At 41.3% G+C, this 26,383-nt stretch overlaps 2 protein-coding genes across 6 annotated transcripts in view; one reads left to right on the forward strand and one right to left on the reverse strand.

The window, feature by feature from the left end:
* The window catches only part of LOC109630466 (band 4.1-like protein 1), a 37,364-nt gene extending 16,328 nt beyond the window's left edge, over positions 1–21,036 (forward strand). For 2 of the 4 annotated variants that reach the window (XM_069526736.1, XM_069526737.1), the window contains exons 4-24: positions 3,486–3,590; positions 4,238–4,280; positions 4,389–4,464; positions 5,396–5,614; positions 5,741–5,828; positions 5,916–6,068; positions 7,126–7,223; positions 7,758–7,933; positions 8,279–8,517; positions 9,897–9,935; positions 10,996–11,025; positions 11,832–11,987; positions 12,231–13,346; positions 14,462–14,506; positions 14,970–15,368; positions 16,015–16,236; positions 16,338–16,397; positions 17,026–17,115; positions 17,596–17,676; positions 18,066–18,182; positions 18,298–21,036. In XM_069526736.1, coding sequence (XP_069382837.1) covers positions 3,486–3,590; positions 4,238–4,280; positions 4,389–4,464; positions 5,396–5,614; positions 5,741–5,828; positions 5,916–6,068; positions 7,126–7,223; positions 7,758–7,933; positions 8,279–8,517; positions 9,897–9,935; positions 10,996–11,025; positions 11,832–11,987; positions 12,231–13,346; positions 14,462–14,506; positions 14,970–15,368; positions 16,015–16,236; positions 16,338–16,397; positions 17,026–17,115; positions 17,596–17,676; positions 18,066–18,182; positions 18,298–18,303 — 3,558 coding nt within the window. In that variant the 3' untranslated portion in view covers positions 18,304–21,036. Of the gene's footprint in view, positions 1–3,485; positions 3,591–4,237; positions 4,281–4,388; positions 4,465–5,395; positions 5,615–5,740; positions 5,829–5,915; positions 6,069–7,125; positions 7,224–7,757; positions 7,934–8,278; positions 8,518–9,896; positions 9,936–10,995; positions 11,026–11,828; positions 11,988–12,230; positions 13,347–14,461; positions 14,507–14,969; positions 15,369–16,014; positions 16,237–16,337; positions 16,398–17,025; positions 17,116–17,595; positions 17,677–18,065; positions 18,183–18,297 lie in introns of all 4 variants that reach the window. The other 2 variants (XM_069526735.1, XM_069526738.1) reach the window with 2 other exon arrangements.
* A 2,391-nt stretch (positions 21,037–23,427) lies between these two features.
* Positions 23,428–26,383, reverse strand: part of cntn3a.1 (contactin 3a, tandem duplicate 1) — a 77,105-nt gene continuing 74,149 nt past the window's right edge. For both annotated transcript variants that reach the window (XM_069526739.1, XM_020088742.2), the window contains exons 22-23: positions 26,053–26,221; positions 23,428–24,971 (exon numbers count right to left, since the gene is read on the reverse strand). In XM_069526739.1, coding sequence (XP_069382840.1) covers positions 24,880–24,971; positions 26,053–26,221 — 261 coding nt within the window. In that variant the 3' untranslated portion in view covers positions 23,428–24,879. The remainder of the gene's footprint in view (positions 24,972–26,052; positions 26,222–26,383) is intronic.

Genomic DNA, 26,383 nt, shown 5'->3' on the forward strand with positions numbered 1-26,383 from the left:
GTGGGATTTAGTCTCCCTCAGTAATATGTGCTACTGAGTCAGGAAATGCAGCTCTGTTGCTATTCTCACTGAGCGGGGGAGTGACGGGGGGGAGGAGGGTGAGACAAACTATGCATTGTGGGGGGATGGAAGGACTCAGATGAGCAATCTCCTGCTTTCATGAATCCTGACTCTGTAGCCTTTTGTGTTTGTAAACACACGCATGAATTTCCGCATCGCTCTCGGTTTATTTGAATTTCACAGTAGCCCACACGCTCGTCATGACTCGAGGACTGCAGAAAATTCATTTGCTCCTGGATATGAAATGATTTCTGAGGAAGAAAAGAGGTGTCACATGGGGGGGTTGTTCCACGCCGGAGATACTTTGCAGGTTTCACTCACAGAGCTGCCATGAAGCGCGTTGAAGCCTGCGCTGGAAGCCCATTGGATGCTACACATGGTGGGAGCGTGATGGGAATGATCTCGGCGGCGGCTCAACCTCATTCATGTCAACTATATTCCTGTTATGGCTTACTGCCTCCCACGTGACCTCACATATGTTACTTACAAGAAGCAGCGAGAAATATGTCAGTACACACACACACACACTCAGTCTCTCCCCTATGCATGTGCATACACATTTCTTCATGTCACCTGGGCAGTGACACTAGAGGTATGGAGCTTTAGCAGGAAATCCATGCAGTTGACAGATGAGTGCTCTTATGTTTGAGCTGGGAGAAAATAGAATGGGAGAAGGAAAGAGGAGGAGGAGGAGGAAAAGATGAAGGGTGTGGGGGAGGAGGTGGCGAGGAAGACAGAGAGGAGGTAGATACGAGGAGTGGTAATCTGTGTATTGTGTGTATGAACGTGTCTGCAAATGAAAGAGAGGAGAGGGAACATAGTGATGAATGCAGTGAAATTATTTATTATTTATTAGTTATTTAAATTACAGTCATGATGTCCGCTGCACAAACAGGCCCTGATGATAAAAACACAGGGAAGCAGCCGGGGCCTTCTATTGATGTTTGGCTCCCGACATTACAGATATTGATTGAGCTCGGTGCATTTACAGAGTGCAGTCCTTAACCTAAAGCCACACTATTAAAACCCTAGTCATTCCTTTTTTCTGGAAAAACATTTCTAATGGAACATCTGGTTTCTTAAGGTCCTTAGGATACCATTGTACCTGGATTTTAACTACCGCCAATGAAATGCTTCTTTCTCACGGTTAAGTGATTCCTGCTGGTTAAGCAAAGGAACAGAGGAGTGCCAGCTTCATAAAAGAGGCAGAGGATTTTAGTGTCTGCTCTCCTGACTGCAGATGTTTCAGTCCTCAGACGCTGATGAAGTGGTGCCTTATTCACACAGTCACAGAAATAATAAAATAACTGTTTATGAACTTAAATAAATGTAAACATTTTTGAGAAGATGTGTGGGTAGCTGATGCTTGTAATAGAGAGGTTCATCCAGCATGCAAAGGGTTGATCACTTCTCCAACATGTTGATGTTTCCTTGGGCAAGGCACTGAACCACAAATGGCTCCTGATTGTCAAACCAGCACTGTGGACTGTAGCAGAGTGTGTGAATGGGATGAAGTGATTTGTGTAAAGTCATACATGCATAAATCATCACAGTCATCATCATCATCATTAAAATCATAATCAGAAGTTTATAGAGCACATTTCAACACAATGTACAAAGTGCTGCACAACAAGAAAACAAATGGTTACAATATGTATAAGGAAGCACATAAATTAGAATTGTAATAGTAAAAGATAATATCTTGGGTCTGAAACTGATGCTCTTTCATTAGCGATGGGGGTAGCCAGCTTTCCCAGCTGCATCAGTCATCTCCCAGCTAAGACTAAACTGTTTCCTCAAACCGGTCATTATCTCATTCTTTCTCTGAGTCTGGTCAAATGATGAATGGAACAGTGACGCCCAGTAACATATCCCTGAAAGCTACTGCTGTGAACACACTCAGTGCACTTGACATCCATTCACCTCTGTGAATTCATAAAAGATCAATTTTGTGTCAACTTTTCTCCTTTTTCACAGACATATTTTTCTCTGGTCGCTCATATGAAGAGGAGCCTGCACAGTGTTGCAGAACTCTACTGTTGTAATGGGCCTTTATCAAATAAAGCTGTCGCAGATATTTTAATTTGTTTTAAACTTTCTACTACTGCTTATGTTTCGAACATATTAAAAAATCTGTCAAGAGATTCCTTAATTTGTGTAGAAGTGCTGATAAGATAAAAGATGAGATAAGATTATCCTTTATTAGTCCCATTACGGGGAAATAGGCCGTGTTACAGCAACAAAGCATATCGTAAAAATAGAAACATCAGTACATGAACACAGTTTTAATATTTATTTGCTTTAGGTAAATGAAATGGTACTATCATGTGTTTTTGCAGGTTTATGCACAAGTGTAGCTATGCACATAGCCAACCTATTACATTGCATAACTAGGGCTACTTACATATTTACAGGTTTATTTGATTCCACAGTTTTATATTTTAAGTTCATTTAAATAGATTTACTGTCTCATCGACAACCCTTTAACCTAAGCTCACACATGTTGTCACTCCTCGTCTGTTTTGCATTGGGAGAGGCTTTTAGCAAAATGGATTTCTATCTTACACCAAATGGCTGCAAACACGGTCAACCCACAGGACTCGTTACAGAAAGTGACAGAGCCAGATCGCTTTATGATGGATAATTAATCAGCCTTTCTTCAATTTTTTAAATGTATGCTGACTGTTCTGCCAGCGTTTGTTACAAGTGCCGAAGAAATCTGTGTGATGGCCTGGTAGTAACCACAGATAGTGACACACACACACACACACACACACACTCACATGCACACTCAGAGGAGACCTATTACTTCTGTTTCTATGGTAACAGTTTCTTCATTGCCTCGTCGCCATAGGAGCCAGGCTTCCCTTGGAGATGAAACTGGCATGGGTGTGCCTGTGTGTGTGCGTGTGGAAACAGCATTTTTTGCCAAGGCCGTCTGTGCAGCCCTCAGAGGCCTCGTGCACAGCCCTGAGGGGCAGGACAGAAAAATAGGTGTGGTCTGAAACACCATTGATGCGGAGTGCAATTCCTCCCCTTATATAGTCACAGAGTGGAGCTCCTCCCACTCTGCAGGGGGAGGACAGACTGGAAGCATCTCTCAGACCACAGTGGGGTTGGCTTGTGTCTGTGACATTTTTGCCTTCTTTGTGTTGAGATATATGAATAAAGAAAATATATAAATATCCAGCAATTAAAAATGATTATTTGTCAGCCAGCCAATACATGCTTTAATAAATGCAATGACTTTTCAGAATCAGCACCATTACATGTTAACAAATCTCGTTTTTCAAGATTTCCGTTGGTATGTTTCACACATATTTTCATTTTACAGTGTATTATTGCAAACGCATTTGCATGCTCTTATGCCATATGATTTAAAAGCTTTAAAAGCATTTAAAAGCATGTGCCTGTGTGTGTTGCAGAAATTCGCCAGGGGCCAGACCCTGCTGGACATGGTGTGTGGCCATCTGAACCTGCTGGAGAGGGACTACTTTGGCCTGACTTTCCACGACACTGACAACTCCAAGGTCAGACACACAAGAACACACACACACACACACACGCATGCATGTGTGGACTGGGTGTTTTTTTACTTGTGTTGATTTGTATTATTTGATAAGCATTCAAGTCATAACTCAAAAAACATGCTAAAGGCCAAATATGCATTGATGATTTATTTACACATCTGCCTAATAAATAGATTATTTACTGCTTCGGTTAAATAATGTCACCGATTTCACAGCAAATGCAGACTGACAGCCAGCCAACGAGCCCCTTTTTCTCAACTTAATTCATCAGGTGTTATAAAGCAGCGAGTCCCTGGTTGCCCTTTAAACTGTGCTTAACCACTTACAGCTTGAAAGTGGCATACATGGCCTTTAACCTTTTAAAATGTGATTAGACAGTATGGCCTTTTAAAAAATGGTGCACAGGGTCCACGGTGCGCCATGAAAGTTCTACTGACATTAAGCAGAGGTAGTTGGATTCAGCTGGCATTTATAGCCCTAATATCACTGCTTTCAGAGTTTCTCATTCATATTCCCGCAGGAAGAATATATTTGGCTCTCAATTTGTGAGGTGCCATACTTGTGAGGAGCTCTTAAAAATTTTAATATGAATGCTTTTGTTGAGGTCAAATTTCTCTAAAGGGATTTTCTCTTTCTTTCTTTGTCAGAATTGGTTGGATCCCTCCAAAGAGATAAAGAAGCAAATTCGGGGTAAGTGTGATAAAGAAACACACACATGCACACACACATGCACACAGACTATGTTTTAATGAACTGGCTGTTATACATAAAACAACCTTGCTGTTGGCTTGTCCACAGTTGGCTCCTGGAATTTGGGATTTTCTGTCAAGTTTTACCCTCCAGACCCATCTGTACTGATTGAAGACATCACCAGGTACGTCTGGATACAACAGCAAAGCCTTTTTAACTCAACCTTTAATAAACTACTGTACTGGGTTTTAGTTGTGGTTGTGATTTTTATAAAGAAATAAAACATAGAACTAACTGTTGACAGTGAGATTTGTGGATTATTTCTAATATGTGGGAACCTTTACTGTAGGTTATGACAGGACCTATGACCTATATGTCTTTTTATGTTGAGTACAGTAATACATGGGAGTGTCAATCAAAGAAGCTTAAAGAAATATAAACAGATCATGGTAAAGTAAAAAGTCATCTATGATTTAAAAAAATGAACAAGACAGAGTCTTCAGGTGTAATGTGTGGGACTGCACTTCTAAGTCACAGTGATACTTTGAGGTAAATGCTAATATCCCAATGCTAATACGCTTGATAATGTCAGCACACTGATGTTGAGCAGGATCCATGTTTATATTATTCTCCATCTTGCATGCTAGCATGGGAACTTTTGCTAATTAGCAAAAACTAAAAAGTACATTTGAAATGTCATTAGGTTTTCTTGTACTCGGTTCTAAACTAAAGTATTAGACATAGTCAGTTTTTCACCTGAAGATGATACTAATAATTCAATTCAGGGAAAGATTCATCTCCTGAGCACCATGAATGTCTGTAATAATAATAATAATAATAATAACTGTATCATTTGTATAGCACTTTTCCTAACACCGTAACAGTGCTTCACAAAAGAATAAAGCAACAATAAAACAATAACATTAAATAAAAATTGAAGAAATAACATTTGAACAAATATGTTTACAACAACAGATGGACATGAACAGATAAACGCTGCCAGTATCGACTGAAACTAAGAACCATTCCAACAGCGTTTCTTCCAGGTGTTTCCTGATAATGTCGACTTGTGACTTTTGAAGTCGAGAGTTAGCAGCATCTCTGTGTTTTCCCAGGTACTACCTGTGCCTGCAGCTGAGGGACGACATCCTGTCCGGACGTCTACCCTGCTCATTTGTCACCCACGCTCTTCTGGGCTCCTACACTGTCCAGGCCGAACTGGGAGACTACGAGCCTGAGGAACATGGCCCCGACTATGTTAGCGACTTCCGATTTGCCCCCAACCAGACACGTGAGCTGGAGGAGAGAGTGATGGAGCTTCACCGTAACTACAGGTCAGAGAAAATACGGCTTCATTAATTCGATTTAATCCCATGAGGATAATGGAGGATGCTTTTCTTTTTCATCTGTGGGATGAATGTGAAAAAAGTGATGAATCACGCTTGACATTTGTATGATAGGGGAATGAGTCCGGCAGAGGCAGAGGTGAATTTTCTAGAAAATGCCAAGAAGCTCTCGATGTATGGAGTGGACCTGCATCACGCTAAGGTACAAAGATAATAATCCCTGACTTTTCAGCCGTCAATACTCTTGTGATACAAGTCAATTCGATGCTTTTAATACCCTGTTTGCCAGGATTCAGAGGGAATCGATATAATGCTTGGAGTGAGCGCCAACGGTCTGCTAATTTACCGAGACCGCCTCAGGATCAACCGGTTCGCCTGGCCCAAAATCCTCAAGATCTCCTATAAGAGAAGCAACTTCTACATTAAGATCCGACCTGGAGAGGTGAATAAAAAACACAATAATCTTGTCTTTTTGCATCTTGACTCACGTAGGATGATTTCACTGTGCTATTACTGCATGCACTACCCCACTAGAAAGAGCTCATGACAGTCACTCTATTTCACGGTTTCACAGTTGTTTAAATTACATCATTGTCTCTCTTGACGTGTCCCAAACAGCATAAATAGTCATTTCATGGTTTGATGAAAGAGTATTCTCTGAGATTTATTTGCTGCACAATGTGCGACAACTGAAGAGGCGTATTTTCTCAGTCATTATTTATAGCTCTGAGAGCTGCTGTTCTTAAATATTAGACTGGTGGGTCATGCTTTTGTTCTTCTTCTCCACTTTCTCTCGCTTTCTGTGGTGGCTTAAAGGCCTAATTAGACAGACATGAGGACACTTGCACCTACATCAAGGATTTTAGGGCCACATTATACTCGCTCCCGTTTTCTTCTCCTTAAAATTATTATGATATGCTGTTTTTTTTCCGCCATTCTTTGGCCTTGAGGGTGTGCGGCGTGTGTTTTACATCCACTGTTAAACTGGCATTGACATCTTCATGGTGAATACAAAGGCCGTCCAGTGCATATACTTTGTTCTGCATATCTATCCTCTTAAGTCAGCTGTCACTTCAGATTTTCCTGCAGCGCTGTCATTGTGTTTTAAAGCCCTTTTATTCTAATCTGTCCCCACAGAATGTTTTTTGTGCGGTGAACAAAAGTTGGCCTCTCCTTTTGAAAGGTCGACTCCTTATGTTTAAAGACCTGTTATATTGCTAATAACCTATTGATTTGAAAGCGTCTTCTGCTGCTCGTGCCGCTGAGCCTCTGATGGAGTGAGCGCATGAGCGGCTAATTTGCAGGTTGGTTAGAGATGGAAAATCTACGTGACATGGCTGACGCAAGAATATATTTCTACAAGTAAACAGTAAAATGATATTGATTTTTCCATTGCTGCGGAGTAAACACAATTCACCCTGCCACCATCTTTCCCCGGGCACTCACTCCCCTTCACTCCCCTTTTTCTTCTTCTTCACCCCTGCTCCTTCACCGCTCAGTATGAACAGTTTGAGAGCACCATAGGCTTCAAGCTGCCCAATCATCGGGCGTCAAAGCGATTGTGGAAGGTCTGCATTGAGCACCACACCTTCTTCAGGTAGGACTCGATCACCACAGACACAACCTAGTCTGCACTGTCGTAGTTGAACCCTGCATGATCGGTTGACACATAGACTGTACATAAAGACAGATGACTTCACAGCTCCCACAAGTGAAACTTAATCACGCGAATCACCCCCTGGTGGCTGGCAGCAGTAGGCTACATGTCTTAATCCATGCCTTCCCCATGTGAGTGGATGGGACATGGACATAGTATTCTGTCATCTTATCACACTAGTTTGTCTAAGTCCTATTTTTTAATGAATTATTTAATGGTATAAAAATGGCATGAAACAAAACTAACCAAACTCAAGTAGCTAATGTTGTCTTTATTTCTTCCTAAAATCCAACTCTCATAATGTAGTACTTTTCAGAAACCTTCACAGGAAGTCAGTTGGAAGTTAAGGTCCAAAAAAACAAAGCATTTTATGTCTTTTTTGATCAAACTCTAAAGTAATCAAGTCAAAGATATCAACAAGGAGCAGAATCTGAATATTTGTTGTATATATATACAAACTGAACCTTCTCGCAGGTTGGTTTCTCCAGAGCCGCCTCCCAAGGGCTTCCTTGTGATCGGCTCCAAGTTCCGCTACAGCGGGCGAACCCAAGCCCAGACCAGACAGGCCAGCGCTCTCATCGACAGGCCTGCCCCACAGTTCGAGCGCTCCGTCAGCAAGAGGTACTTGCTGCCTCGGAGCATTGATGGAGGTGAGTTTCCGGACAATGGCTACCCTGAAGTTCACCCATGTTTCCTGTGAGGCAGGCTCCTGCCCCATCGGGTTTGAGGAAGGGATGCATGAAAACCTAATCGTTACCTCACACACCATGTAAATATTTCAGCAACAGGACTTATGATTTTGTGCTATGGCCCTTAAAGTGAAGAGGGTTCCTCCCTAATCTCTGAGAACAGAGATCAAGGCAGGTTTGTGCCGTGTTGTCTCCTTAGAAAACTTTATATTTATTTTGAGATATGTGGCCCTGTTAAATTTAGTCCAGTCGATCATATAAAAGTCAATTTTACCATCCTTTAACACTTTATCACTTTATCACCAGCCTCAGCTCTGGGTGATAGCATGGACCAATTGTCACAGCGAAGCTCCAGTGAACGCACACAGTTCATGTCCAGAGAAGACCTAGACCAAGAGGGGAGCCTGGATCTGGACCAAGAGCAGTACCACTATCAGGACCAAGACCAGGACCAGTTCACAGATCAAGAGCTGGAGCCGCATGAGGGTCAAGAACCGAATCAGATGCGGTGCTCCTCAACGCCCACAAAGACTTTAGAGCTTAAGGTACAGGATGAGAAAACACTGTTCATATGGCAGGGATGGGCAAAGATACATCCAAATCTAAATAAATGTATTCTTGTATTTAAAAAATACTCTTCCAAGGGAGCATGAAATCACTTTTTAAAACATATATACTATATATACATTATGTATATCAGCATATTTGAACTATATTTTCAGCAGTACACTGACTCAGTTGATTAAAGGAACAATTTGTAGAATTTTGTGATATCGAGTGTTGCAATTTCATGTTGCAGCTGAACACTCCTCACCTCACCAAACATAAAAGAGAACCTGTGGTAGCTTCAGTTGTAATAAAAATTCAAAAAGTGTTTATTTTGTCCAGTCTGGACTAATGTAAAAAAAATGGTGGGCTCTGTAGAGAGGACCCCTCAATGTAAATATAAAGTATTTAAATATAAAGAAAACTACAATTCATACAATTTAGATGAAACACACTAGTGAAAACATGAGGATTATTCTACATTCAAGTTCCCTTTCACCTAAATCTAAACACACTGGACCTTTAAATGGACCATTTTTGAGAGCAACAGCTAAAGTGACATGCAAACCATCAATCTGACATGCAACCAGTCAATAGTTCAAATAGTCTGACCTACAGTACCTGTTTGGTAATGAAGGACCAACCTTGCAGTAATTCATAAGGAGACAACTAACAGCACTTTTAGAACAATTATCACGAAACACAAAACAGCCCTATACACTTAGACTTAGAGAGGTTGTGAAGTGGTGGATGGGATAACAACCTGTTGTTTAATGGCTTTGCAGCACAACGTTGTTAACATGACAATAATATACAAAACATGTTTGTGTTTACTAAGTTAAACCATCTTGTGGTATTATAAAGTAATGTTGTTCAACAAAGGGAAGCATGTACAGATTAAAAAGTAGCTGTCCCAACATTGAACCTTGTGGGACCCCTGGGAGCTTTTACTGAGCCACAGCATTATGAGTCCGATGTTTACATCAATGTCAAAAATAAAAATATTGCAAGTGTGGAAACTAACTCACAGTTTTCAGGATGGTACAGAGGAGCACGCAAATGCAGTTTCTTAAGCTCATCTTTTTAAAAAGCATACAGCACTCACTATACCCCAAGACAGAGAAATCCCTCATGAACTTTTGACTAACACTTTTCATCCTTCTCTCTCACATCCCCTTTCCTTTAAAACTGTCAATAACTTCCCTCTTGAGTCTCATAAGGGTTTTAAGTACGGGTCCTCCCAAATACTTGATGTGACCTGCTGCAGATGTTGTTTTCTTCAAACCTTTAACAGCTCTTCACCTCTCATTGCTGTTATCGTTAACTCTCCTCTAACTGCTGCTCTCTTTCTTTGACCCCACCTCATCCTTCCCTGCAGAGTGAAGAGGCAGGTTCATTTGTTGACTCAAAGCCAGAGGTATTTTTGTGTGTGTTTTGTATGGTGTTTGGTTATTGGAGGTCATGCACGACCTGTCTATTTTTTGTTTTGATTGATTGTTCCTGGCGGGGATGTTATCTCTTTTCCTAATTTCCAGGATTCGCCTGAGCAAAATCCATGGAAGCTGCATGAATGGACAAAATGTTTAATATCCATTTATTGAGGCTCTTCCTTTTCTTTACCTCTTTTTTCCCTCTGTCTGCCCATTGGGAAATACTTTTAGTGGAAAACTAGATTTTCTTCATTAGCATTTAGCTCGTATCCAGAGTGATTTGGACAGGCGTCTTTTCTTTGCTGAAGAGCATGGATCTTAAACAATGTCTTGAGTGAAATAAGACGGATCAGTAGAAGAATAAACAAATGAACTTTAATGGCTGTGAAAGATTGAGTGAATCAGTGTTGCTAAAAACCTCCTAGCAGCTGAGATGCGTAAAAATCTCCTTATGTAATAATTATTTAATTAAATGAATTAAACAATTTGGAAACAATTGTTTTAATCTTGTGAAGATACGCAGAGCCATCTGTTGTGAATTATTTATGGTAAAGATTATTCCAGTGTATATAGAGCATACAATTTCATGCAGGTGTGTGTGGTAGTATTATTAAGTACTGTGCGAATTATTGATGTTGCATTAGTCATTAAAGGATCTGTTCATTTGTGGTTTTGTAAAGTCTTTGGATGAAGAATCATCCCTGTGCTCCAAGCACTTACGTTCAGTCAATACATGACTGTATTAATTATCAGATGGCTGACAAGGAAATGGATTGCCCCTGTCTTCTGGGCAGAACATTAAATGGCTTAACAGTCTTAGTCCAAAGCCTTGATGGTGTCAACTGTTTTAGCTCTGTGTGTGTGTGTGTGTGTGTATATGTCCGACCGGCCGCCTGCCTTTTGACTCACCTGCAGCACTTTACCTCTTTGTCTCTGCACGCATCCGCCCCCTCCCAACCCCCTCACCCTTCAATCTCCTGCTTTGCCTGATAATACCTTCACTTCATCTCACTGCCCCACTTTGGGCTCCCTCGTCCATCGGACTAGGATCTGGCCACCCCTCGGCCCAAACAGGAGGTACTGCTCGTCTTTTATGGCATGTGCTGTGTTTGTGTGATGCTCACTAGGTGGCGCTGTGTTTTCCGGTTCATGTTTGTGCCTGTCAAATACTTTTGAGTGCACAGACAACATGCACCATTTTTTATTGTATGTCAGTTTCATATTCATGAGAAATATTAATACCGGATAAAACTTCTGTTAACTCTCCCTCATTAGTCATTGAATGAAAACCTATTTACAATATTACCTCGACCAAGGAGGTTAGGTATTCATCCATGTCTGTTTGTTTATTAGTTGGTTCTCAATGTTTGAATGTTTTTGAGGAAGATTACACGAAACAAACAGATTTTTATGAAACTTGGTGGAAGTGTGTGGGCAGATCTGGATCAGGGGGTGGCATCCAGGAATCTTTGAAACTTTACTTTGTCTTTCTTTGTTGTTTTTCAACATTTTCTCGTTTTAGTTTTCCTAGGGAAATAATTTGTGGATCTTGATTAAATATATCAGGCACATTTAGGAAACTGATATGTATGAGTGCGTAATTTAAAGGGACTGTTCGGAAAAGTTTGTCCCAGAGGTTCAGAGCTTTTAAAAACTGAACTTTAACTCGATTTGTGATTCAAGTTTAAAAGGTAGAATAAAAATGTTGACAATCTGAGGGAACCATAATGAGGTCCAAATCTGTTTCTGGTCATCATTAAGACGCCTATCGTCCAATCATACGATGCAGCATTCAATTCATTTTACAGCAACGTCAAAACACTGAAAGAGTTGTGACTCATGTTGCTTTGTTTCCCTGATGTGGCCTCTACTCTGTGAAGCAGCAGTTCCTGGATAAGCCAGAAGATGTTTTACAGAAGCACCAGGCCAGCATCAACGAGCTGAAGAGGGCTCTGAAGCAGCCCAACAGCAAGATGGCCCAGAGGGAGAAACGCCTCTCCTCGGCTACCCCTGCTGGTGGAACCCCTGAGTGGAAAACAGTAAGAATAAAATCCTGTCCCCACGTTACTCTCTTCACTTTGCCACCATTATTTTAGTGTTTAAATGTTGTATGGTCATTGTTTTCATTTTCTGTCTACTCTTAACATTCTCTGTCCAAATGTTTAATCCCACAGAGAAAATTTGAAAAATAAATAAATAAAACATATATTTATGTGAGGGAACTATATAAGAGCAGCGTACAGAGCCAGGCTAATGCAACTGTCTACTGTATGTCAACATAGGCGACCACTGATGGCAAATTGATTGTCAAGCAGGATGCTCATGATGGAGCTCTGGATGCTTACTCTAAAGAATCGAGTAAGACGCCGTCTATGGTTAGAAACACGTTTGCATCTTGGACTGAAGCGAGCATGAACAATTGTCAAACACTCATAGACTCTTCGAGAACTAGACCCCAAACTTCTCTGGAACAGGAAATAGACTTTACTAGTAGGGGAGTAAGAGATCCGAACCCAATGGATGACACCTCAACATCTAAAAGGCATCACGACTCTGTATTCTCAAGACACACCTTTCAAGAAAATGGATACGGATCATCCCCAGATAAGCAGAGGAATGATGATGTGAGGCTTTGTCTGTACGAGCACAACAGTCATCTTGACAGGCCGAGGAACTTCGAGAGTCCCACAGTGCTGGAATCTCTCCCAAAAGACGATGGGGTCAGGATTGAGAGAGATGACAGGGACTGGAAAATAAAAGACCAGAGCCCAGCAGGAAGGAAAGATTGTGACAAAACCGGGAGCTCACACTCAGAAGTCACTAAAGTAGTCCCTCTCAAGCCACAGCGATCAAAGAAGTCTTTGAATAAAGAAAATAAAGGTGATGTAAACCCTCAAACCCAAATCCACTCTGATAGAGACGTCTTTGTTGCAGCTGGTGACGTACAGATGACAAATTCAAAAGACGCATCCTGTGAGGCAGAAAGGATACTCGAGGATAATACTCCGCTGCAATCTGCCACAGATGTCGTCAAGGAAAACACAGCAGCTGCCAAAAACCACAGTGAGGCTGCGATGTTGAATGAGCAGCAAACTCAAATTTATCAGCAGATGAAGAATGAGTTGTTTCGACATCAAGAGCTCAGAGACCGCAGCGATGCAACAGGGCAAAATCACTGGACAAGAGGAGGAGGCGGAGGAGGTGTGCTGTATGAAGATAATTTTCAAAACAACTCTGAGTTTAAAGAGAATCTCTTTTCTGGCTCCAAGTTCCCAACAGCTCCCCCCAGAACTCTCCCTTTAAAAACGCAGTGGTCCAGAGACAGGCAGAGCAACATGGACAACAGCCACATCCACTACAGGACGCCCGGCCAAGAAAGTGCCAGGAGGAAGCAAGCGGTAAACCATCTGCCCTCCCCACCCCCCACCCTAACCTGTTTGTCAATCATCGGAAAGTGAAACATTGCATGAGCTTCAGGCGATGTCGTGCAAATCTTGTTTTTAACCATCTAAAAACAAAGCCAAAACAAATCCACACATACTTCAGAACTCATGTGACTGTGTATGACAAAGCAAAAAGTCCACGTTTCCTTCGCATCGCATCATTGACCGACTCAATTTACGTCCATGGCCCAGAGAGCTCTTTGCTTTCCCTTGTCCCCTCCTCCGCAAAGCTTGACATCTGCTTGGCCATCTCAGAACCCTGCAGGCCTTTAAGCAAACTTCCCATTGCTTAAGCTTCAGCCGTTTTTTTATCCCACCTTAACTTGTCACGTTAACACCTGGTCTCTCCTTCCAACATCCTCACAGAATGAAAGGGGGCTGCTGTTGCAAGGAGCCCCAAGACCTTTCCACCATTTTTTATTTAAATCTTTTTATTTTATATATAAATGGTTGAGAAGGGCATTTGAACCAAATGTTCTGCCTTGGCACCTCTGTAGCAATAGCAGAAAATGAAAAAGGTGATTAGATGTAATCACAGGGCTGCAGACCTGCCAAACCTCATCAGGGCTCAGGGATTCATATGCCACATTTATGAATATGAATACCTTTTTCCTGAAAGGGATTTTTAGAAATGTAACCTTTCAGTGCATGGCATCACCATTGCACTTGCAGTCATTTTGATGAAATATGTGAAATATATCCTGTTTGCATGCTTCTGACAGTTGCCTTCTGACAGATGTTTATCGTGCAAACTTAACATAACCTCTCAGTTAATTGATAAATGCTATTAGTAATAATGCATTGGAAACCATTAACTCTAAAACGGCAAATTATCGTAATATCTTAAAATAACAATAATCCTTTTTTTTTGGTGCTGCAAAGAAAACCTCTTAACTCTCTGCTTCTGCTCCTCCTGGTTGAAACTGTATTGATTGATTGAATTACACATACAAGCTATTGATATAAATTATGATTTGTAGCTGTCACTTCTAGATTTAAATTCTGGATTGATGAATTAGCTTTATTCCTTTTCTCTTAACCTTTCCTTGCTGTTTGTTTCTCTTCTCTAGGAGACACCTCCCACACCTGCGATTCATGAGGAGCCTCTCAGCGATGTGAGTCACCACTCAGCTCCACCACTCTCTTATGTGTTTGTTCTCCTTTTCCTCCACTGTTCTGGAAATTAAACAAACCGCACTTCCTTGTTTGACACAACCAATGGTGTAGCAATATTATTTGTGTGTGTTTGTGTGTGTGGACAGTTATGTGACTGAATCTCAAGCCATGTGTGCATCAAATTTGTAAATGTGGAAAAAAAGTCTGCAATTGCATGCTGAGATTTGCAAATGTGCACAAACAATCTGCAAATGTGTGTATACGTTTTTTTTGTATCCAAAAGTGTGCATTAATGCATACATAGATACTATTGACTGGAAAATGAGATGAAAATTTACAAAAATTGGTTCTGACATAACCAAAATATTTAATTTTTCCATATTTTCTTCATAAGGAAATGTCCCTGAAGTGTGAAATATTGATTAGGTGTTTAATATCTCCATGTTAATGTGTTTTCTGCAGAGGGAACCATGGGAAAGGCGCTTGGGCTCTGTATCGGAAGATGACCAGGACCAAGACATCCTGTACCTGAGGGAAACCCACCTGGGCATCGAACGCAAATGCTCCAGCATCACGGTCAGCTCTACGTCCAGCCTGGAGGCCGAAGTGGATTTCACCGTCCTCACTGACCTGCACACAGGCATGGAGGAGTTCTCTAGGGGCATGTCGGAGCTGGGAGAGAGGGATCTGTCACCTGATGGTGGTCTGTGCCTCAGCATCGACTTACTTCAGCAGCACGGCCCTTCAGAGCCTCCTCCATTAGTGTCAGCCCCTCTTTCCAGAGGAGCCAGCAGCAGCCCTCCGGCTAAACACACCCAGACTGAAGAGGTCAGAGGAGAGGTCAAACGGCCCGATGTTCAGGTAGACCGAAGTTTTCATGTAAACTGTTTTTAGCCCTTAAGCGGCTCCCACGGTGGCTGAGACGTTTCACACAGCCACATTTACAGAAAAGACGAATGCAAAAGCCACACAATGGAAGCACAACTGGCTTTTGCAGTGTTGTTGTGGCTTTTACATTCATATTTACCTGTAGTACACTTGTGTGAGATGTCTCGGCCACAGTAAGCTCCTGATTCGTTTGCTTGATTTGTTCAAGCAGAGAGGAAAACTACTTAAAAATGTGAATCAGAGGTTTTTGTGTGTGTGTGTGTATGTTTGTGCCTGAACACACTACCACAAAATGAAATCTAGGCATCATATGTCATGTTTAATGTCACAGTCAGTAGAGTGAAATCCATCTAAACAGGCCCAGCAGTCCCCCCACAAAACCACATTTAAATTCACTGGATCCCGTTCACCTAAATCTTACACACTGGACCTTTAATGCCAATCTGTTTGTCACATTACTGTCACTTATGTTTGTCTTATTATCTATGCATTAATTACTTCAATGAATATCATTATTTTGCAAGTAAAGTGCTTCCAGCTCCTTCCTTGTTTACCCTCTTCACTTCAGCAAAAGGTGAGGCATGTTTCCAAAATGAACGCTTTCCTTTTTTTTTTTAAGCCTGTAGTTCCCAAAAAACCAAAGAGATCGGTGCCAGTGTCGTCGTCAGTTGACAGAGAGCAGTTGCACAGAGAAGCTGGCCGAGCCCCCGCTGTCACGCCACTGAGCAGGGAAGCCAGTGATCTCATGCCCACACCGGCAGTGAGGAAGACGGATGTCAGGACGGAGACTCAGCCAAATGGGTCAGAGGTCACCACAACCATCGTGGAGTTCACAGATCAGGTTCATTACATATCCACGAAGAAGAAAAATACTGGAACTGAAAAAAAGGAGGTGGTATGTCAGTTGTTCTGAATAAAGCAAATCACATTTGTCTGTTTCAGGATCACGGAATCGCTGGCCTAAGTGAAGTTTGTTACTCTACGAGACAGAGTGTTTCCCCTGTGAGTACAAACAATAGGACCTCTCCAAATATAACTCAACCTGCGGCAGAGTCAGTCAATCTCAAGGGTTTAAACCTACTTTCAAAGACTGGATATTTTAAAATTCCAGAAATAATTACTGTGCAAATGGTCTGTATTTATCTAGTGCTTGTCTAGTCCTGATGATCACTCAAAGCACTTTACAGTACATTTCGGCATGCGGAATAGGGGGAGACTGAGATTTTACCACCAACCTTCCTGTCAGGGGACGAACTCTCTAATCCCTGAGCCACGGTGTGTGTGTGTGTGTGTGTGTGTGTGTGTGTGTGTGTGTGTGTGTGTGTGTGTGTGTGCGTGCGTGCGTGCGTGCGTGCGTGCGTGCGTGCGTGCGTGCGTGTGCATTTTAAGCATAGACCTTACAGAGTCCTCCTTGGCCAGGCCTGTTTGAGGGTTAAAACTTGGTTTTAGGGTTAGAACTAGATTTAGGTTATAGTAAGGGTTAGGCATTAAGTTTGGAAGTTTAAGGTTATGGTAAGGGGCTAGGGAATGCATTATGCCAATGAGTGTCCTCACAAGATAGTACAAAACCATTACAAACGTGTGTGTATGCGCGGTATTTGTCTAATGCTGCGGTCCATTGCCTCCTTAGGTGCACATGAGCAGTCTTGGCAGAGAGTCGTCAGGGTCGCCCATCCTTGTCACTGAAAACGTTACCTCGGCTACCACTCACGTCTCCAAGGTTTGAGCACCTTAAATTAAATCTTATAAAACACCCAGTTTGATATGTAACTGCATGTGATTAAGTGGATTCAGCAACATGACGACATGCAGTCTTCAGCCTTTTGAAGTATATGGCTCCACTCCTAAGCCTCTGAAGCGCTGTTTCAGGTGGGTTTTGGTCTCTGTCTACATTAAATTTAACGACTTGTTTGAAAGTTGTAATTCTCTGGATTACACCTGCACACGGCTTTTTAGTCTCCTTGTGTCACGACAACACCTGGCAAGCCATGACAAGCCATATATTACCTTTGTATGCTTTTTTTTTTTAAAAACATAAATTTTTGACCATGTTTGTGTATTTTGTAGTATGTTGTCTTCAGTCTGACTGTCTGGTGGTGAGGAAGAAGAAGAAGAAATGCAACAATTTTATTTAGGTTTTATTATTTCATTTCCCGAGCGTCTGATACTGAGTTAACAGAAGAGTCATTGTGTGTTACAGACGGTGAAAGGAGGATATTCAGAGACCAGGATTGAGAAGAGGATCATAATCACAGGAGACGATGATGTAGACCAAGAACAGGTAATAATACTACTAATAATACATTTTATTTGTATAGCACTTTTAACAACGCTCAAAGACACATTACATAAGATTAAAAAACAGAAAGCAGATGAAAGCAAATAATTAGTAGTTGTTGGTTTTGATTTTTGCAGTTGTGGAATTCTGTTCACTATATTTGCTGAATGAAACGATTACAGTAATTATAATATAATCTAATTATCAGAATAGTTGCTGATATCTGTCTATTTCATCTATTTGCTTCAAGTCTATTAACAAACATTAAACAAGTCACATATTTGAGGCACAGTTAGAAATCTTATCTTCAGAAAAGAAGATAAATCATTGGAGAATTTGTTTGAAGTATTCAAGCTTTAAACACACAGATCACTCTGACTCTTTGCCTGCAGGCTCTGGCCATCGCAATACAGGAAGCCAAGCAGCAGCATCCAGACATGCAGGTGACCAAGGCGGTCGTTGTCAGGGAAACAGAATCGTCCACTGAGGATCGACACGGTGCATCAGAGGTACAGGTGCCATCTTGACTCTAAACAGATAAAAATCTGGCCAAGATTTAGCCCCACAGCCTCTTTGATGGGGGGGGGGATTTAAGGTTGACTGTCTCTTCTCATCTGTCTGTAGTGCTGATTCGCTGTGACGAGAGCGCCCCCCTTTGGACCAGAAGCGCCAGTGAACTTGCCGCCCAACATCCCTCCTGATAGACTACTGCCAGCGGTGCTCAGACGGAGCCTCTTGTACATGATCACACACACACACACACACACACACACACACACACACACACACACACACACAGACAGAAAGCTGAACCAGGACTCCTTTCAAACGCTCCTGTTTTTTCCATTCACTGTTGAACTTTACCTTTAACAGTTTGACAGTGAGGCTAAACTTCAATCGTGGTCTTCAATTCCAAACATCTGGAGCAGTTATTAATATGATATAAATAAAACCCCCTCAAAGCTCTCAGGACCTCACTTGCTTCAGTCCTCTTCAAAGGTCAAAGGTCTTAAGCGTAGAAGGGGTTTGTTTTGATAATGTGTGCAATCATTCACAATGTGGAAGTGACCCATCTCATACAGAGAATATCATCTAGAGAATTAGGAACGTGTAAAACAAACGGCCGTGCACACACATAAGTGTTTCTTACATGTCCGTCCTGCTGTATTTAATAACAAGAGATCATCCTGCTGTGTGTGTTGAAAACAAACCTCACTGTGTGTCCTTACACTTTGTCACAGACTCCATCACATGCAGCTCTGGTTGTGTAGAAGCATCAAGTGGAGCGGGGTTTAGTGAGAGCAGAAGATGCTCCATGTTTAGTTTTCACTCCTGCACACCCAGTCACATGAACTGATGAGCGTCGTCCCACCCACCTCACACTGACTGACGATACGCGATCGTGCTGGGTCCACCGTTGCCCTGGTGTCCGCTCAGGACCAAAAAACAGAGCTAAGTCTGATCCACAAACGTCCCTCTGTCTGTTTTAGTTCACCATGATGTGTGGGTGGCACGTATGCAAGGACAACAAACCGCTGCACTGCGATGGATGTTGGTTGGATTTCTTCGTACAGCTCTGCACATTAGGAGTTGTTAATACACACGGTGTAGCTGTTGTATTTATTCCAATGGTGGCAATGTAGTTTCTGAGTTCCTCTCCCTCTCCCAGCCTTTAGACGTGCTTTCTGAATCCAGCTGGATCTAGTTCCACTTTGGCCATTTTCGTGTAGTAAGTACATAGAGTAGGATCACGCCCCTTGTTCAAGCATCAGTAAAACTACTATTTGAGATAATACTTGCATGATGATTTCTTGCATTATTGGATTGTAATTGAGTAATATGGATATGAGAAGAAGGATGGATCACGACATCTAGGATCATGAAGGAAAATCACACAGATGTAAAGGCTGAATAAAAATCTGAAGTCAAATCTAAGCTTTGACGCAATAGAGGAAATTAAGCTTCCTGACAGGAAATGAGGAGTAGTCATGGGAAAATGTAGGAAAGATCGAGCACACAATGTTTTCAGGTTGTTTGTTAATCCCCATGTCCAATAATAACACATTAGCTACAGCTTGTTCAGTTACAGCCTTTTTTTCTTTTACATTTCAATTGAATATCCAGTCACTGGTGCTGATCAATATATCTTAACATATCTGTTGTTAATTGAATCCCCCATGAAGGAACACTAAGTAACAGCCACTTTCTGCTGAAGTGACTGATGTTTTTCCATTGTTTTTCTTCATCTTTTCTCTGCTGAACTCGTTTCGTGCATCAGAGGCTTTCAGACAAAGTGCAGTGTTAGAGATGAATAAAACACACAGTATGGGCAGCATCCTTGAATTTTACGTTGTGTGTGATTTGGTGCATGAATGTTAGCGGGATGCCATAGACATGTAGTGTGCCAATTAAGGTAGCAGTCAAATTGTACAAACTCTGATTTTGTATGAAATAACTTTATATGAACAATCTGCTTTTACTTTCACAAGTGCCCGAAAATCAAACACATAAACTTGGCATGAAAACGTTTTCCTTTAAAATTCTTGTCTCCTCTTGCAAAAAGCTATGTAATGTATCAACACCCACAGCAGCAAATCATTGGATTAAGAAAAAAAAACAATGTTAAAAACAGTCATGTCAGGTTTATGAACGGTGTAACTTTGGCTTTCAGACACTAAACTTTACAGTTAATGTTTCACATGTGCAGTGTAACTCCTGTCGTGTTTTATATTTTGGTTCTCACTCCTAAAGTGACGTTTTCTCATGGATGTGGGTGTCAAACTGGAAGGTGTGGAAGAAAAAAAAGAATAATGCAGTCGTGCAAATCTTGTACTGTGTATTTGGTGGCGTTTGGTGGATTGTGACGATGTCAATTAGTTAATGGCCATGGGTTGTATGTACACTAGGGGGCACCAGTTACCTAAAAGATGAGCGCTTTGCAACAACACCGGGAACAATCGACTGAAAGTCCTTCTCACTATCGTTCACTGGGGGCAAAATGATCCACATCATCCTGGGGTCAGTCTGGAAGGTCACACTCACCTCCCCTCGGTCCAGAATGGGGGCACAAGGAACTCTGACAAGTCGTGACCTGAACGTGATTTATGACACTTGGCTGCAGTTGAGGCTCTTGGTGCCTGACTGATTGGGCGACCTCTGACTGACCCTTAAACCTCAAGCAGTCCTTTCTGTAAAGTGCCGTCTTCATCCTCCTCCACAGCAGCTTCGTCTCCTCTGCTCTTCATTGCTTGGTGCTGTATCTTTGCTGTACATTGTACTTGCATTCCTTCCAAATGAATAAACAGGAGAGAGAAAAAAGATAAGAGGAGAGAAGAATCCCTCTGTTTGATCTCTACCATGTTATCAGTGTTTGTCTCATCATGGCTGGTATGTGCATGTTTGTCTTATAGGCCTAATTATAGTATAATAGGGTTTAGGGTACTTACACAGTTGAGGGCGTGTGTGTGTGTTTGCATGTTTGCATGCATGCACATGTGCGTGCAAGCGTGTGTGTACTTATCTCTTTGAGGACCAGGTTATTTTCAGTAAGTGGGGACATTTTGGCCGGTCATCACAACTTCAAAGCACTGTTTCAGGTTAATGTGAGTGTGTGTGTCTGTTTGTTTACATTAATTGTCTACCGCCACAGACTGTTGCTTTCTCAAGTGCACATGGGCAGCCTTAGAACAAGTGAATCAGGTCATCATTGAAAATGTGACCTCAGAGGTAACAGGCATGTGTGTGTGTGTGTGTGTGTCATGGTTTAGTAAGGAATAATACTTTAACAAATTAAATTAAATGACTGCATAAAAAAGGTTGATAAACAGAGCAAAATTAAATCTGTTGTAACCAGTGCATGTTTAAGTACTAACTCTTCCAAGTGGTCCAAGCAGTAATTGCTGCAAATGTATCCTAGAACCTAAAAATAACAATGTTGAACCTGTGGGAAAAGGATTTCTATGAAAGAGAAGTGACTGTAGATAATCCTGAGCTATGATTACTAATTGTTAATTCTGACGGCCATGCAGACACAGTAGATATTGTGTTATAGAACAAAGTGATACTCTCCTGGGTGGGTGTCATGAGGCCCAAACAAATCTTAAGAAAATGACACTGTTTATAGGCGCAGATCTGCAGATAATGATTGCACTTACTGTACAAGTATCTGATATCGATCAGGAGCATCAATGGAAGAATAACAGACTCGCTTGTGTGATTTGAAACAGGAGATAGGCCAGTAACCATGGTAACAATGACCCTAAGCACAGACATAAATCTACAGCAGAGAAGATTAAAGAAGTTGAAATGTACTGTATTAGTCTCAAATATTTACACAGAAGTTGTATAAAATGCTATTTTATGCTAATATTGAGCCACTTATTATCCTTATTTTTTTTTGTTAATTTAGGTTTTTGCACTCTTCTACCACTCTTACTGTTATTTTAGCCATTTTATTATATCATATTCATATATTTATTTTTATATCTCCCTTTTAGAGCGTGCATAAATCTCTAGTCGTTTCTAGCTTTTCAGTTGTTTTTGATTGATTGACTTTGTTCTGTTTTATTTCTCATGTCTGTCTCATAATCATGTTGTCAATCATATGTGAAGCACTTTGAAGTGCACTAACCTGCATGAAAGGTGCTATATAAATAAAGTTTGAGTGACTGATTTATTAATATATTACTCTGTCAAGGAAGTTATGTTTCGATCTGCATTTGTGTCTTACCTCTGTTGACACTTGTAACCCTACAGCACTGTTAGAGGGTTTCTTTTGGGTTGGGCTGATATGCAGCAACAACTGTAGCTTTTGTGCCAGTAAATTCTAAAATGGAGGACATTTTCTGAACTAACAAGATCATTTTTCTGCAGTTTCCTACTTTATTTTGAAGTTCTGATCTCCCTCATCTGTTTCTGTTGCTTTTACTTCCTGCCTTTGTGTGTTTCCCTCCAGGTTTGATTGTTGCCTTGACTTGTTTCAGCTGATTGTCCTGTGCCACCTGTCTCTAGTTTGTAATCACTTCAGTTTGTATTTAAGTCCTCACTTCTGTCGTGTGGGGTCGTCTCTTTAGTCTCTGCCTGTTTTGTCTGTCTCATGTCAAGTTCCTCATCCCGCCTTGTTTCTTTTTCTGTGTGCCTGTTTGTTTCCTGCCGGGCCTGCCCCTTATTTTGTGTTTTCAATCAATTCTGTTTGTTGTTTTTTTAATTGGACCTGCCTCCTGCCTCGCTCCTGCATTTGGGTCCAGCTGCTCTCTACAATTGTGACAGTTTGTTAGTGTGTCTGATAGTTAACTGGATTAGGCAAAAACAACTGAATGGTTTGCCAAGAAATTTAGTGGAAGGATGTGATACAGGTCTGGAAAGGACCCAATCAATTTAAGTGCAGATCTATTCTCACTATAATATTGAGAGATGTATACATATTTTGAGAATAAGGCATGGATCTTGATAAAAATAATCGTGTTTAGAGGAATGATATTTATGAGTGATCACTTTGGTGATGATCCAAACAACAATCCAGATCTAGTGAATGCAAATGTAGTTCCATGAGGGAACTATTGGGCGGAGATATGAGCTCTCTGAGTGACCTTCTAGTTTTTAAGTGTGACACAGGTGTCAAATTAAAGAAAATGCAAAAGTTTGATCGATAATCAAACAAACTCTTACTTTGACGTCCACTCAAGAGCTTTTCCACAGCATCTGCTAAAGTGGAGCATAAGTGCACTTATCCTGCTCTGACATCAAAGAAGGAAATGCAGAAAATGGCATTATGTTTATTAAAAGCAGGTTGATCCTTTCAGACATCCTAAGCAAACGTAGCTACGTACACTGACTGAGCTCATGCTGAACAGCAGCTGACCGTAAAATCCCCATCCCTTCTTTGTAATAAGCTGTGTTACAAAAGTCAGTATCACTCCCACTTGTACTGTATTACAGGGCTCATCATGAAAGACATAAGAGAAAGGCATGTTGTATCTGAGCCCAAAACGCCCAAAGATATGATCTACCAAGTAAGAAAAGAGGAAAAAACTCCATACCGTTCGGTAAGGTCAGTATTCATAAATTATAGTAGGAGTGAACGACAACACAATGCGGAAAAAGCAGAGGAGGAAAATAAATATGTCTCTTGAATAACAGCATGGATAATAATCATAAGACTTAAGGCTCATTTGGGACCTGAGGATTTCATACATACAGTGTACAACAATGTGGCGCACACACTGCTCAGCGTGCCTGTCACACACTTAATCACGGGTGATGAGCGAGGAGGGTAAGACACCGATTGATCAACACAAGTCTGCTGTTTACGATGAAGCCATACAGGGGGCGCACAAGTTGCATTTTCTCAACAAAGATACAACAGGTGGAACTGAACCGTGTAGGCTCAGTTACCTTTGGTTCGAGTCAGTGTCATGGCAACTCTGAGGTTTCGACGTAACGCAGTAAAATGTAAAAGTTATGAAGAAAATCCAGGCAGCGTTACAAAGATCCCAAACTCTGGTTTGTCAATAAGCAATTAGGCTTAGCTCCCTGTTTTGTTTTGTTTTTGTAGGTTTTTTGTGTTTTTTTTTTTTTTTTTTTGGGCAGGGATTAGTAACCGTTGGTTTTCCTTCTGAGACAGTTCAGGGAGCTTTTCCCAAATAGAGTCCAGAGAGAGGAGGAAAATGACTTAATCCATGTTGTTGTCTTAAGTCGAGCTTGAATATATTTTCGCTCATTGAAGAATGAGTTGTGTAAGTGCTTTATGTCTCCTTCATCCCCACTTAAAATACAATCCCATCATCCGAGAAAGGTTCAGTGCTACATACATAAATCCTTTTAATAAAACCTGCACAGTCCAACAAAGAAAACCTATACACGCCTATTGTGCATCACAAAACTCCAAGCCTCCAAGGTGAAAACCATATTAGAATATCAATCGCAAATGAAGCAGCAGAGAAGGAAAAAAATCAAAGAGACTGCAGTCTGATTTCTGCGTCCTTTCAGTTCCATAAATGCAACTTCTGAAAGAACCAGTTTCCTTCAGCGACTCCTTCAGAAAGGTGGAGGAAAAGACTTCCTCACAAAGAGATTTCTGTAGAAAGAAGACACAGTAGGGAAGGGGAGAAAGCAGCTGGAAATTCTGCTGCCAGCCTCTTGTTGTCTTTGACCCGCTGTTTCCCCTCTTAATAAGCGTCTGTAGTGACTGGTTCCTGAAGATGTTTGTCATAGCATGGCCGTGGCTGTGAGGATTAGGGCCGCGAGGTTAACCAAGGGAAATGCAGCGGCCTCGGGGGCTGCACCAGTGGCTATGGAGCCTGAAACACACAAAGAAATCAAATTCCAAATTTGCTTGAATTCTGAATGCCTGCTGTTGTGTATGGAAAAAAACTAAGGTTTCACATGAATCATCACAAGTTTTTCAAATCCATTCTGTGCAAAGGTGTAAGTGCACCTTTGCATCAATAGATGGCAGTAGTACATCTCGTCCAGTTATGGGACCAACTGACTTTCACCAGTGAGTCGTGCACAGAACATCCAAACTTTTTACATTAAAAGAAAAAAAAATCCACTTTTCAACAACCTGCTACAAGCAATATTCTCTGCATGTCTGAGCCTATGTTGTTGTTCAATGATATATGTTTCTGTCTGTGGATAAGAGACTGTATTTTAACTGCAGGAGATGAAAGAGATAAATGGCTTATTTGAAGTCTCATTGTTTTGACATTTAAAGGAAAAATACCTCATAAATATGAAAGATACCTATTTATCTACAGACCGCAGCCTCAGAAGATCATAATCAATCAATCATTTTATATAATATATATTTTATATTCATAAAACACAATTTATCTCATAGGGCTTAACAAGGTGAGACATCCTTTGTCCTTAACCTTCAACAAGAGTGAGGAAAAACTACAAAACACAAAACATAGAAACCTCAGAGAGAGGCACATCAGTGTAACTGAACACGTCAACAAAATGACAATATTTACAACATTGATTACAAGAAACAGTTTGTAGTATAATGGGAAAGTGTTTCAAAGTATTTATACACAAGACAATGTCTGATAGAGATGAAGGGAGCAGTGATAACTTGTTATAAGTTATTGGTAGAATATGTGAGTTGGCATATTGTATGTTAAGCAGGCTTGTTGTATAGTCCATGATCAGCTGCCACCACGATCAGGATCAACCATGATCAGGATCCACCACCACAGTCAAACTATTCAAGGCAGCTGGAGAACATTTGAGTTTAAAACTCTATTGTGGATTTTTACACATCGGTCATTGATGAACTCCAACAATGCCGCAGGCTTTCTCTAGGACTTCTCAGAAATTCATTCATTTGTTTTCTCAAAGACTTTATTTTTCATGCTTGTGTCGGGACTGTCCCACCTGCTATCTTGGGGATGGTTATCTGGCGGCTGCTGATGCCTTCCCCTCCCTCACTGAAGGGTTTAATCTGGATGACATAGTCTTGGTTGACCGGCAGCGACAGCTCCAAGGAGGTGGTGTTGGTCTCCACCACACTGGGACGGCTGTGTTTGTCCTGGCTGTACATCACCTGCAGGAAGCAGGGCGGGGAAAGATGATGATAACGTGAGACATGGCAGGAAGATGCCTCCAACACAATGCATAGGAGAGGGTTCAGAGTCTTCTTCTTTACCCACTGACCAGAAAATCTGAGTTCTAGCTAAAGTTTTTTTCAGACAGCTCCATGAGATGT

This window comes from Paralichthys olivaceus, chromosome 6 (genome assembly GCF_024713975.1).
Source record: "Paralichthys olivaceus isolate ysfri-2021 chromosome 6, ASM2471397v2, whole genome shotgun sequence".
Taxonomy (NCBI): domain Eukaryota; kingdom Metazoa; phylum Chordata; class Actinopteri; order Pleuronectiformes; family Paralichthyidae; genus Paralichthys; species Paralichthys olivaceus.